The sequence below is a fragment of the Hippoglossus stenolepis genome, chromosome 13 (assembly GCF_022539355.2).
Source record: "Hippoglossus stenolepis isolate QCI-W04-F060 chromosome 13, HSTE1.2, whole genome shotgun sequence".
Taxonomy (NCBI): Eukaryota; Metazoa; Chordata; class Actinopteri; order Pleuronectiformes; family Pleuronectidae; genus Hippoglossus; species Hippoglossus stenolepis.
The window spans coordinates 20,443,167-20,455,932 of NC_061495.1; the positions used below are offsets into that span (position 1 = coordinate 20,443,167).

At 40.7% G+C, this 12,766-nt stretch overlaps 1 protein-coding gene across 16 annotated transcripts in view; it reads left to right on the top strand.

Moving 5' to 3' along the window:
* neb (nebulin) overlaps window positions 1–12,579 on the top strand; it is a 56,891-nt gene extending 44,312 nt beyond the window's left edge. For 3 of the 16 annotated variants that reach the window (XM_035174604.2, XM_035174597.2, XM_035174603.2), the window contains 22 exons: window positions 262–375; window positions 921–1,025; window positions 1,626–1,730; window positions 1,976–2,080; window positions 2,897–3,007; window positions 3,753–3,863; window positions 4,634–4,747; window positions 4,822–4,926; window positions 5,526–5,630; window positions 6,000–6,104; window positions 6,525–6,617; window positions 6,786–6,878; window positions 7,321–7,413; window positions 7,732–7,824; window positions 8,158–8,250; window positions 8,907–8,999; window positions 9,447–9,554; window positions 9,712–9,898; window positions 10,368–10,460; window positions 11,215–11,355; window positions 11,469–11,572; window positions 11,762–12,579. In XM_035174604.2, coding sequence (XP_035030495.1) covers window positions 262–375; window positions 921–1,025; window positions 1,626–1,730; window positions 1,976–2,080; window positions 2,897–3,007; window positions 3,753–3,863; window positions 4,634–4,747; window positions 4,822–4,926; window positions 5,526–5,630; window positions 6,000–6,104; window positions 6,525–6,617; window positions 6,786–6,878; window positions 7,321–7,413; window positions 7,732–7,824; window positions 8,158–8,250; window positions 8,907–8,999; window positions 9,447–9,554; window positions 9,712–9,898; window positions 10,368–10,460; window positions 11,215–11,355; window positions 11,469–11,572; window positions 11,762–11,935 — 2,445 coding nt within the window. In that variant the 3' untranslated portion in view covers window positions 11,936–12,579. The remainder of the gene's footprint in view (window positions 1–261; window positions 376–920; window positions 1,026–1,625; window positions 1,731–1,975; window positions 2,081–2,896; window positions 3,008–3,752; window positions 3,864–4,633; window positions 4,748–4,821; window positions 4,927–5,525; window positions 5,631–5,999; window positions 6,105–6,524; window positions 6,618–6,785; window positions 6,879–7,320; window positions 7,414–7,731; window positions 7,825–8,157; window positions 8,251–8,906; window positions 9,000–9,446; window positions 9,555–9,711; window positions 9,899–10,367; window positions 10,461–11,214; window positions 11,356–11,468; window positions 11,573–11,761) is intronic. The other 13 variants (XM_035174605.2, XM_035174608.2, XM_035174606.2 and 10 more) reach the window with 13 other exon arrangements.
* Window positions 12,580–12,766: the final 187 nt, after the last annotated feature.

The following is a 12,766-nucleotide window of genomic DNA, read 5'->3' on the forward strand; positions in this document are numbered from 1 at the left end:
AAACTTTGACTGCAGTTTTTCATTTTTCTTGTATAACAAGGGATGTAATTGAAGTTGAGGGTTAATATTGAAAAGAGTGTGCACTTCTTTTACAAAAAGAGAATCTATACAATATAAGTAACTCATCCCTTTTTATACACTTTATACAAAAAAAAGCATTATGTTGTTTCCAGTGTGATGGAGTCATTTATATCTTCCGATGGTTTTGGTCTCCCTGAAATCAACCAGCTGTATTAACACATGTATATCCCGTCCTATTAGTTGAAGTACAAGGAGAAGTTTGACAAGGAGATGAAAGGAAGGAAACCACAGTATGACCTGAAGGACAGTAAGATTTACCAGACCATGAAGGATGCCAATGTGCTGGCAAGTGAGGTAGGTTTTCTCCTGAGCTGCATCATTCCATCCATCCATTACTAGAAGCATTATGTCAAACAAACACTCTTCTCCCCCCCCAAACTATTGAATATGATATATATTGTGTGTTTAATTAAATAAAAATAAATCTTCCAAAAATTGAATAATCTCCCAAACGACTATATCCCCTTTTTCAGGATGCAAGAATTTATATTCGCACCGATATACCACTTCATTCACAATCTCACCAAATAAATATATGAAAATGATCTACAGTAAAATATCCATCAATCAATCTTTATTTGTATTGAGCCTTTCATACAGGTTAGTGCTTCACAAATGACTGATGAGCCAAGAAACAAGGAAACTAATCAAATACTGTATTTAAAAAGCTTTAATAACAATGACATAAATCGATGAAATATAAAGAAGAAAAAGTCAATAAAAGGTGATTAAAAACAATGTTTGTATTAACAAACAGGTAAAGTTGAAAAAAATGTCCAACAGTAGCGAATTACAGTAGCATGCATTAGTTTTTCATGTGTTGTGATCATTGTCCACAGGTGAAGTACAAGCTCGACCTGAAGAAGCTCCACAAGCCTGTGACCGACATGGCCGAGTCTCTGTCCATGCAGCACAACCTGAGCACCAGCAAACTGTCCAGCACCGTAAGGCAGCGTCGCCCTTTAACCATCTCACGCTGTCACTCAGGAATCTGCTGGGAGTCTGTTCACATTTCACTGCGCCCTGTGCGTCACTGAAATGTGTCTGAACTCAGCGTTTCCATCACCTCTACATCATTAACACTTTCACCTGCTCATTGACCATCTCATGCATTAAAGCTCCATCATCCACACCGACGCTATTCTGTGACCTCATCTGGTAGTGATCCTTACCCAACCCCTCTCACCCTTGACCTTTGACCCTCCCATACTTTCGCCATCTATTACCTCTGCTATTTCACTTATTCAGCTTCATTTTTTCCCTTAAGCTAATTGTTTCTCCTTTAGTTTATTAATTTTCACTTAACAAAAAATGTAACGTTTCTCCATTAATTTAAATCATTTTCATTCTATCTTTAACCACCATTTTTTAATTCACTCATTATTTTGTGAGTATATATTTTTGACATTGCTAAGAGCTTTTTCCACAGTTTTTCCCATTAAAATATACTGTAATGGATGCGAGTAAACTTTCATTCAGACGCTCTTTTTCTTGTTTGCTGTACTGAGTTGTTCTGTCTTACTTGACTGGGAATTCCCCCATAGTACGTCTACAAGAAGAAATTTGAGGAGAGTAAGGGTCACTACCATATGATTGCTGACACACCAGAACAGCTTCATCACAAGGAGGCTTCTGAACTTCAGAGCAATGTAAGTGGTGCAATTTCTGGCATCCAATAAACACTGCACCTTCCCCCAAAACACAGCTGTGGGTTTCAACTGTCTTCTCTCTTTCTTCACTCTGACAAAAATGAATGCAGACTTGATGCTGCCGATAGATTACACAACTCAAACATCTTCCAATTTTTCTGTTTGATTTCTAAATGAAAACCATTGTATAATGTACGTGTGTAACATCTTTCTAACCGTCTGTTGACATTACATCTCTGCTGCAGGTGAAATATAAGGAGAAGTATGAGAAGGAGAGGGGTAAGGCCATGCTGGACTTTGAGACACCCACATATGTGACGGCAAAGGATGCCCAGCACATGCAGAGCCAGGTAAACACCCAGTCTCTCACCTCTGAGCTTCAAGTAACCACAAATGCAGTTTACTTTCTATTTCAGGCCTCTCTCCAATATAATTAACCTTTATTGTTCTACCTCTTGTTCGACAGTATTTTGACATACTTCATCTCTTTGGATGTCAAGCTGTTGTTTATATTAGACTCACAGAATGGTTCTGAAGTTTGGAAAAAACCTTTACAATGCTTTTAATGCCGTTCATGAAAGCCACTTAATCGCTCGGACACAGAGCCCAACATAATCAACCACCAGGTGTGGCTGCAGGGGGCGCTGTTGCTCAGTAGATGTTGCATAGTGTCACTTTAACATTGTGTGCTTAAGAAACTTTAAGAAGGTGTAAAATGCCTTGCACATTGCTGTTCTCTAATACTGTATATATTAGAATAATACATGTGATATAATATATATTCAACTTATATAATAATATAATAATTTCAGATAGTTTAATCTTTCTCTCATTTAAAGTATGACACAGGTAAAGTATTTGTTTCTCGCAGCATCTGAAAGATGTCTAAGTAGCCTAGATTGTAGATTTTGTAATTATAGACATGTAATACATTTGATTTGATTGTCATTACTCCAGTGTTAAACTCCAGACTCCCAACATAAGAGTTCCTACACATTCACACAGACACACTAATACTGACATTAGAGACTGCAGACGCAGGCATCTGTGTCACTATATGCAGAAAGGTGTAAACCAGGATGAGGTATCTGCATTGTGAACCGGCCCTGCTTGCATGTGCTCACCTGAGGTCTGTCTGTCCCATGTCTCATGTCTGCGGCCGATAGAAAGACTATAGGAAGGACTTTGAGGAGCACATGAGGGGCAAGAACCTCTCAGGCTTGGAGGTCACCCCTGCCATGATACATGTCAGACATGCCACCAAAATAGCCAGTGAGGTAACTAAAGGATAATTTATACCTGATAACTTCCCCTTTTTACCTCACCCATCCTTTATAATAACACTAAGACCACATTACAGCCATGATCCCTCTTTTTGTTTCTATACACTACTTTCCTTTAATACCACGAGTGTTTCCTTCCCTCATGTAGGTCCACCCATACAGTTCAGTTTTTAATTCTTTTGCATGATTCCCTACAAAACTCTAAACTGTTAATGAAACATCCATCTCCCTTGTCTCTATCCATTCTGTGACTTTTTAGAAATTAGTTTAATATTTCCGTTTATAATTTTATCCACTGACATGTTGGACTCCTTCTTTCACCCTTCATGTAGCAGTTGTCTATAAAAACCTTTCAGTTAAAAGTCTGCATGTATGCATGTAATGACTTGAATGACGCCGCAATGTTTTTATGGTGAAATACTGACTTGGAATTGTTATGTTGTGTTTTTGTTTCCATGTTATATTTGGCAAAATGTGATTCTTCTTGTCTGTTATAAAGTTTTTTGCCAAAGTCACCAATGTCGCCACTTTATAAAATAATAAGACAAAAATGTCTACAAGAGAACTTAACTCTTAGTCTATCACTGCTTAGTTTCTTTTTTCAGTGGAGACTTGGTGGCTTTGCGCTCAAGGGGCAAAGCGGCAGAGCTTTGCCCTTGTACTGTCTGTACGTGTGCCTTGGCCTGGCCTGCCTGTGTGCCCTTCTCTGCAGACTTTCTGCTCTTCTTCCGTCCTGTAGAAAGAATACAGGAGGGATCTAGAAGAGGGTGTGAAGGGTAAAGGTCTAACTACACTGGAGGAAACTCCGGAGCTTTTGAGAGCAAAGAATGCAACTCATATCCTGAGTGAGGTACGACTGCCTGAGAGGGGATGGGAGGTGGCATCACGCTACCATCCGAGTGACTTCCAACAATCCTGCTCTTGGTGCATCACCTGCTGAATCCTCTCCTCCATTAACTAAGCTTCATCATCCCACTAAAAACTGCTGGTTTTGACTCTTTGTCTCTGCTTCGTGACATCACTAACTCTCACGTTTTTTACTCATTACTTTACACCTGGTAAATCATTCACAAACCAACCTCAAATATACTCACGGCATATCTTATTTTATTTTATTTTGAAAATACATAATGATTTTTGTATTTTCCAATTATTTGACTTTTGACTTATGTAGATAGGGAACTATTAAAGCTTAATTAAAGCTGTATTCAAAATTAAGTTTTTAGATTGTTGTATTCATTTTTAATAATAATTCTAATAATAAATTGGTATGTATATATTCATCAAACAGTTAAGATATTTAATACATAAACTTGAATGATAGAAATCACAAAAAAGAGGTTTGTTGATAATACCTAACTGTCCTTTAACAAACTCTCCTTAACCACTGCTGTTTTATTTTTCAGTTTTGAGTGGAGCTTCAGACACATCCTGCTGTCCAATTACACTATTTGTTCCTTTTCTTTTAAAAACCTAATTTCTTCTGACTTTCTTTATTCACCATTTCCCCAGGCCACATGGTTTTGCAGCCCTCCCTCATTATTCTAATCTGCCAGTTGTGTCTGATTTAACTGAGTACAGTGCTTTTAAGTAACGCTCTGTCCCCTGCAACATCAACAGAGAGAGTACAAGAAGTCACTGGAGCTGGAGATTAAGGGCAAGGGAATGATGGCTTTGGCTACGGACACCCCAGACTTCATGAGGGCCAGAAATGCAACTGACATCCTCAGCCAGGTCTGAATCATTGTCAGTAGTTTTTATATTAATGTCAAAAATTTGTGTTGACTGACTTTTTTTCTGTTCTGTAGACTAAGTACAAGCACACTGCTGAGATGGACAGGGCCAGCTTCACATCTGTCATCGACACCCCTGACATCATCCATGCTCAGCAGATGAAGAACATGGTCAGCCAGGTAAATTACTGAGCTGAACCAATGCCCACACTCAAAGATTCAAAAAACTAATTGTTTACCCGTGTATCGGGATCATAGACCTTGAAAGAAAGATGGACGACGCATCTCCACTTCCTCCCGTTGTACAAAATATAGCCAAAATATGCTGGATATGAATCCTGACATATTTGTGTCATTATACGCCAGGATCTTTGCAGTAGTGATTGTTGTGTTGCGCTGAGGTGTCGAGGTCCTGTAGATACACATGCTTGACCAATTGCGAGTCTGTCTCGCGAGGTGTCAATCATGACTAATTAAACCCAAACTTACTGGAAAAAATGAACTCAAACAAATGTCAGTGTGAAGTTTGCAGAGAAAATTCTTTTTTTTGGACCACGTCCTATTCACTAACGTGGAGGAGGCAGGGTTCATGACATGTACTGCAGCCAGCCACCAGGGGGCGATCAAGATTACTTGACTTCACATTTAGGGAGCTATCATGTCATCCATCTTTATTCAGTGGGATTTTAACACATTCCAAACCACACAAACAGAAAAATCTTTAAACATCTGTCTCTATTTTAACTGAGATTCTTGCCGATGATATTTCTGTCCAACAGAAAAAGTACAGAGAGGATGCTGAGAAGACCATGTCTCACTATGTGCCCGTCCTGGACACTCCGGAGATGCTGAGAGTTCGTGAGAACCAGAAGAACTTCAGCACTGTAAGTAATACTTGTAAATGATGACTTCCCCCGGGGGCGCCATGTCTTCCACCGGCGTAGGTCTAACAGTTTGACGTCAGAGGTTCCTCCAGTGTCTGTGTATGTCTCCATGTCCTCTGTAAAGTATTATCTTCAATACTTTAAACCTGTGTACTGTTAGTTGAATGTCTTTTGTACGTTTAATTTCATTCAGTCCAGTTAAGTGTTTGGTGTCAGTATTTGTCCTCAAAGCAGAAGAGTTAGAATATATCACACGTTTTTTGCTCATTAGAAACATTAGTCATTTTTCTTCTGTCCTTTATTTTTTTGTTTTACATCATTGTGTCATTGTGAAACATTTTAACTGCACTTTTGTTTTTCTCCCTGTAGCTTCTATACCAGATTGACGTTAAAAACAATAAGGGCAAAGTGTCTTCTGTAAAGGACACTCCCGAAATGCTCCGTGTTAAAGAGAATACAAAGAATTTCAGCTCGGTATCTACTTCATTATTTCGTTTTTCTTAACATATTCTAATACGTTTTTTTACACTTATAATTGATTTTTTTTTTTTTACTTTCCTCCCTCAACAAACCCCTGATATGCAGCCCTTATTTCTTCGGACCAAATTGATTTTATTTAACCTTTATATATGCCTCATTTTAATTCCAGCAACTAATCCATGACAGTTTGTTCTATAGTTGTTAGTGCAGAGCTTGTGTGGTGTTAAATTCTTTGTTCACTGTACCATGTTGTGTTCGTGTCCAGAAATGTGTTTATTTAAATGTTGTTTTACATGTTTGTATTGTTTTATGTGAATGAAAATTGCTCAGTTTTGAAGTTTGATTCAGCACCTAGTCGTCATTATGCAAGAGTTAAACCATCGGTGGCTGCTTTTATTCCTCGTGCACATAAAGATTCAGTACAAAGAGGATCTGGGAGGAGGAACAGCTTTACCCGAGACCCCTGAGATGGAGCGGGTTAAACGCAACCAGCGCAACATTAGCACGGTACTCCACAGAGTGACCCTGCCCTCCTTCATCTCCTTATTCCCTCCCTCATCATCTTGATCATCATCTATTTTGAAAACAGATTCATAGAAGACACACAGCTTTATTTATATGTTGGTGTTAAGAGAGTGTCTTACTCTGTCCCTGTGTAATGTGTACAATGGGCAGATTCAGTACAAGGATTCTATTGGTCAAGGCACAGCCATCCCAGATCTCCCCGAGGTGCAGCGGGTCAGAGAGACCCAGAAGAATATCAGCTTGGTAGAGACAGACCTGCATTGACCAATACTTTTTATCCCCTTACAATCATTCCATCTGACTTGTCCCAACTTTTCCTTTTTTCCTTTTACCACCGTGTTCTCCCTCCTCCATCCTAACTAAGTCTCATAAACCTTTAACCATTCTGGTTTGATGACTTGATATTTCAATGAGTCTGTAGGATTATTCTGCCTCATGATAATTCATCGCATTTAAACCCTTAATGAGGTATCACCTTTTTAATATCACATATATATTTCCCAACTTTATCTATTCACAACATCCCCGACCACCATCTACCAACATAATATAGGAGTAATAGCTTTTTTTATCTATTTATTCAAGTGTTCACTGTTGTTTAGAATGAAAGGACATGTCTGTAGTATGTGTGCCTTTTGTCTGTCCCTGTCTTACTCTGTACCTGTTTAACTTTTACACTGGGCAGATACAGTACAAGAATTCCCCTGGTCAAGGCACAGCCATACCAGATCTCCCTGAGATGAAGCGGGTCAGAGAAACCCAGAAGAATATCAGCTCGGTAGAAACAGACCTGCATTGACCCTTATTTTATCCCCTGATAATCAATCCCACAAAACGCCGTCTGACCTCTTCTCTAAATGTCTACCAAACCTTACTTTTTTGTGTTTTTAGTAGTTTTTCCCTCCTCCATCCTAACTTTAGTTCCATAAATCCCATTTTTTTTCCCCCCAGCCTTAGTTTTCCTCTATTAGTCTGTAGTTCCCTGGATTTCTTTTACTTAATCGTTTTTTTCCTTCCCTCCCAAACAGAAAACTAATCAAAGTTTGAGTGTGTTGCCGCCGTAATTGACGTTTGTTTTGCTCATTGTCGTTCAAAGCTTCAGTACAAGGAAGAAGTGGGACAAGGCACGTCAGTATCAGAGACCCCAGAGATGGAGAGAGTCAAACGCAATCAGCAAAATATTAGCACGGTACTCCACAGAGTGACCTCCCCCTTTTCTGCACCTCCCTCAAACACATTGTCATAACATTTCTCCCGAGCTTTCACCAGCTGTTTGAAATGTCTGAGCTGTTATAACTCCAATGAGCCGTGTAGGGTCACATAAACTGTGTCTCTAACATAACCTGCCTCTTTATTTCTTAGGAGAAAAAAAAGCGTGTGTTTCCATGTTTTACGTGATTTGTTTTGTTTGTGCTGTGCTGTGTCTCCTTCTATCGTCTGTAATTGTCTCCGATTGACCTGATCTTTGTTATTTTTTTTCCTCCACTTTCTCTGCATGAAACCCAAACTGCCTGCTGGGTAGATCAAATACAAGGACTCTTTGGGTCGAGGCACAGCTATATCGGACCTCCCTGAGGTGCAGCGGGTCAAACAAACCCAGAAGCACATCAGCTCGGTAGTGGAACCAAACCAAACCACGTGTGCTTCTAACTGCTGAGAGTGGTGCCCATCAATAATAAGCTACCTCCCCTCATCTCATGCTCCCATCACCTCTTGCTCCTCCATCTCCAACCAACGCAAAACAAACTGCAGTTTCTTAAGCTCCAGCCCTTCCATCATCACCACTCTGACCCCAATGCAGCCCTAATTCCATCTGTGCATTTCTTCTTTTTTCCTTTTCTCCTTTTCTTCTTTCAAATCCTCCACCATCAACCCCTCAAGCTGAGTGACACCCTCTTCTATCTTCTAACCCGCAGCCCAGCTTTCTTCACATTAAAGCCCCTGCGTGTTGCAAAGTTAATTTCCCAGAGGAGCTAAATCTCTGAGGTGTAAAAAGTGTGTTTATCTCGACGTCTGTGGCCACAACAGATCCTGGCTGTTCGACCGGAGCGACCAGGATGCATCACTCTATAGGACCAATTTCTCAGACTCTTCTTAAAAATATTCCAAAAGTGTGAAACCTAAAAAGTGAAAGGCATTTCCACTCTGAGATTATTCAATCTCTTTTTCTCTGTATGTCCTCTGTAAGAGTATGTCTATGAAACCAGTCCTATAGGTGTGTGTGTGCGCTCTATGTATGGTTCAGTGTCTGACTGTGCTTCTGTCCTGTAGGTGTTGTATAAAGACAGTTCCGCCAAGGGAACTCCTGTGGTGTTCACTCCAGAGATGGAGCGAGTGAAAAGGAACCAAGAAAACATTAGCTCGGTACTTTCAGAACCACTTCAAGAACATGTTCTACTCCAGAAATGTTCAGATAACCCTTTTCTAACCAACTTGTCCCCTGGCTCCAGTTAATCATATTAATTTTCCCCCACTGCGCTGTCTCTTAAATGTCTTTAATACCAAGCTGTGGTGTGTCTGTGCACATCATCACCTCTAACCTCTCCTGTTGGTCAAACTACTTCATCTTCCCCTGTCGTCCTCCCACTGAAGACTGGGACGTAATCTTGTTTCAGTTACTACTTCCCACTTCTTAATGAAAACATCCCTCCTAATTCATCTGTCTGACATCCCAGTAATGCCCCGGGCAGCTGTGTGTATGTGTCCTTTTACTGCCGAGCCCTTTGTGCTGTGGATACCAATGGCTGCTTATGATGAACTCGGCTTTAAAGCATTACAGACACTCACTGTGTGTCCTTTGTCCTCCACCAGGTGCTGTACTCCGACAGCTTCCGTAAGCAGGTCCAGGGCAAAGCTGCCTTCGTTCTGGACACACCTGAGATGAGGCGCGTCAGGGAGACCCAGCGCAATATCTCTGGAGTAAGATTTCCTGGATGTTTCTTTGATAATTAGAAACTGGTCACAAATATAGATTTTTACTATTTAAAAAAGCCTCAGTAAGATTATTTGTAGTTGTACAATTTGCTAGACTGGTGCAAACAAGTTGTAGAGTATACATGTGATTTGTGTGGTTCAGGTGAAATACCACGAGGCCTTTGAGAAAAGCAAGGGCAGCTTCACTGCCACCACCTCCGACCCTGTGCTCGAACGCGTGAAGAAGAACACTCAGGACTTCAGCGACATCAACTACCGCGGCATCCAGAGGCGTGTGGTGGAGATGGAGAGGAGACGCGCCATCGAGCACGACCAGGAGACCACCACCGGTAACACAGTCCTCACTTTCATCTGATGGACGTACAATTGTAGTTTAGAAATACAGCCACAGGAAATTCCAAATCGCCCCATTGACAGGCTTTGATTCATAAAAAACTAAATATTGACTAGATGTTATATTTATAATTCATAGAGCTAATCATCTAATAACTGAAATGCTTTTGTCTTTATTTTTATTTTTTGTCTTTTGTTATATATATATTTTTTTTTTTTCCTCTTCACATATAAAAGAGCAGTGAGATAATACGTTTCTGACTGCACCTTGTTTTGAAATAGGAAGTCGCTTCTTGTGAAACTTGGAACTATTTTGAATGAATGAGGAAAGAGTCTTTAAGGATGTATCTGTCAGGAGAACAGATGCTTTATGACTTGAATGTTGTGGTTACAAATGAGAAGCACAAAGTGGTTCCTGAGTTAGTATGTGTTTGTCTGATGCAGTAACTGACTCTGTGCCTTCAGATCTGCGCGTGTGGCGCACGAACCCCGGCTCTGTGTTTGACTACGACCCTGCTGAAGACAACATCCAGTCCAGGAGTCTGCACATGATGACAGGTGAGAGGAGGAACTCAAGCTCAGAGGTCTCAATTAGATAGAAATGATTTAAGGAATGTTTCAGATTAATAAATGATTTAGTTCATCCTCATGCAATATGCAAATGTTATGGTAAATTCTTTTAGGGATTAAAAGATGTTTAGTTTTTTGTGCAAAGCTACAATTCAACCTTCGTGTAGAGAACTGAGTATGAACCTGCCCATTATACTCTAATATGTAAATAGATCTGAATAAATTATTGAATTCATTATTAGTTTTTAAATGACCTTTTCATGGTCCAGAATATTGGGAACATTTTGTGTAAGTGCTGATTTGTTGCTAAAATCATTAGGAACGATTGTGTATGAATAATATATTTACTGTCGCTTTCACAGCAATCTGACCATTATTTGTGGAAACATCTTTGTCTGAGTCACAAGTGTGTGTGTGTGTGTGTGTGTGTGTGTGTGTGTGTGTGTGTGTGTGTGTGTGTGTGTGTGTGTGTGTGTGTGTGTGTGTGTGTGTGTGTGTGTGTGTGTGTGTGTGTGTGTACACACTGATGATGCTGATCCAGATGTTCAGTGCAGTGAACTTTTGAAAATGCTTGCAGTTTCCCATGTTTACACACGTTCCCAATCCTAGCTGGAAGAACAAGGATAACCTCCATCTGAATAAAATGTCAAATTGAACAGATGTGTAGCAGCTGGGACTAGAATTATGTAAATGCTGCATTGGATTATGTGACTGTATTGAGCGTCTGACCCTGTTCTGACAGTGCAAGCTCAGCGGCGCAGCAAGGAACACTCCCGCTCCACCAGCGCTCTGAGCGGCGTGGGCGACGAGAAGTCTGAGGTGTCCCAGGACGCCGACCACCACCTGTCCCTCTACAGCAACGGCTTCATGGCCTCCTCTATCGGTGACAAATCACTGCAAATAATAGTTTACAGAATAATGTGTTTCTTTGCTTTGTCGTGAGTATTCAAAATCAAATACTAATGAGACTGTGATTGATCTGTTTCCCTCCTGCAGGCTACCAGCAAACTAAGACTGTGGAGCTGCAGCAGAGGTCTTCATCAGTGGCCACCCAGCAGACCACAGTGTCCTCCGTCCCCTCACACCCCTCCACCACTGGAGTTAGTAGCACTTATTCACATTACACACACACACAGACGAGCAAGTGGGGAAAATATGAGCGTGAAATCTGAGAGTGACAGAATATGGTGGAATTATGGGATTTGTTAACAATTACAAATGTATATAAAATCACCAACCCTATCCTTTAAACACACTGACTCTCATCCACCTTCCTTTCTCCTCTGCAGAAAACCGTGCGTGCCATCTATGACTACGGTGCAGCCGACAGCGATGAGGTCTCCTTCAAGGACAGCGATGTCATCGTTAACGTGCAGTCCATTGACGAGGGCTGGATGTACGGCACCGTGCAGCGCACCGGCAAGACCGGCATGCTGCCCGCCAACTACGTTGAAGCAGTTTAAAGAGGAAGAATTCAAGGAGACGCGTCCACGGGGCAAACTGAGTGGTCACAGCTGAGGCTTAGTGCAATTTGTAGCTTTTAGTTTTAGATCTGTACCTGAACTGTGTTGTAACTGGTGTTTGTAAGTCTGTTATCATTCATATGCTGCTGCCCCCCGTTGCCTGTGGATGTGACATAAACATATAAATACTTCTGATTATACATACCATGCCTACTATGAACGTCAGACTATTTTAGATTGTTGACCTCCTCTAAGACACTGTCTTGGAAAAGCAAGAGACCCGAACATACGTCCTGGCCCTTTATTTTGTAAATTAAAAAAAAAAAAAAAGTAATATATTATATACACTTTGTCCGAGTTTGTCCTCAAAAAGAGAAACCGATGGGCTCTAGTAGTTCTAGTTTTAATGGAAGTTGTCTGGAGAGAAAAAGGAAATGATAAGACAAACGAAACAAACAAGGAGTCAGTTAACACCGACCTCCTCCATGATGAAACCACTCCTGAAGAGTTGCATAAGACAGGCCTCAGTCTTCCCTCCTCTACACTGAAGGCTGGTCAATAGTAGAACGTGTGTTGTTTCCTCCGATGATTTAGGTCCTCTACCTCTAATCAGTAGTGAATAAAGCACACAAGCTCCTGCAGCACTCCGCCTCCTTTTCTTTCTTACCTTTGTGTATGTTTAATGTTGACAACTGTGGATATTTCAACGAATGAATTTGAAGGAAGTGGGGAAAAAAATCCTGGATCCACACCAGAATTTAATGGGTTCTTTCTTGACCCCTGTCCCATCCTTCAACCAGGTTTCATGGAAATCTGTTGAGTAGGTGTTGT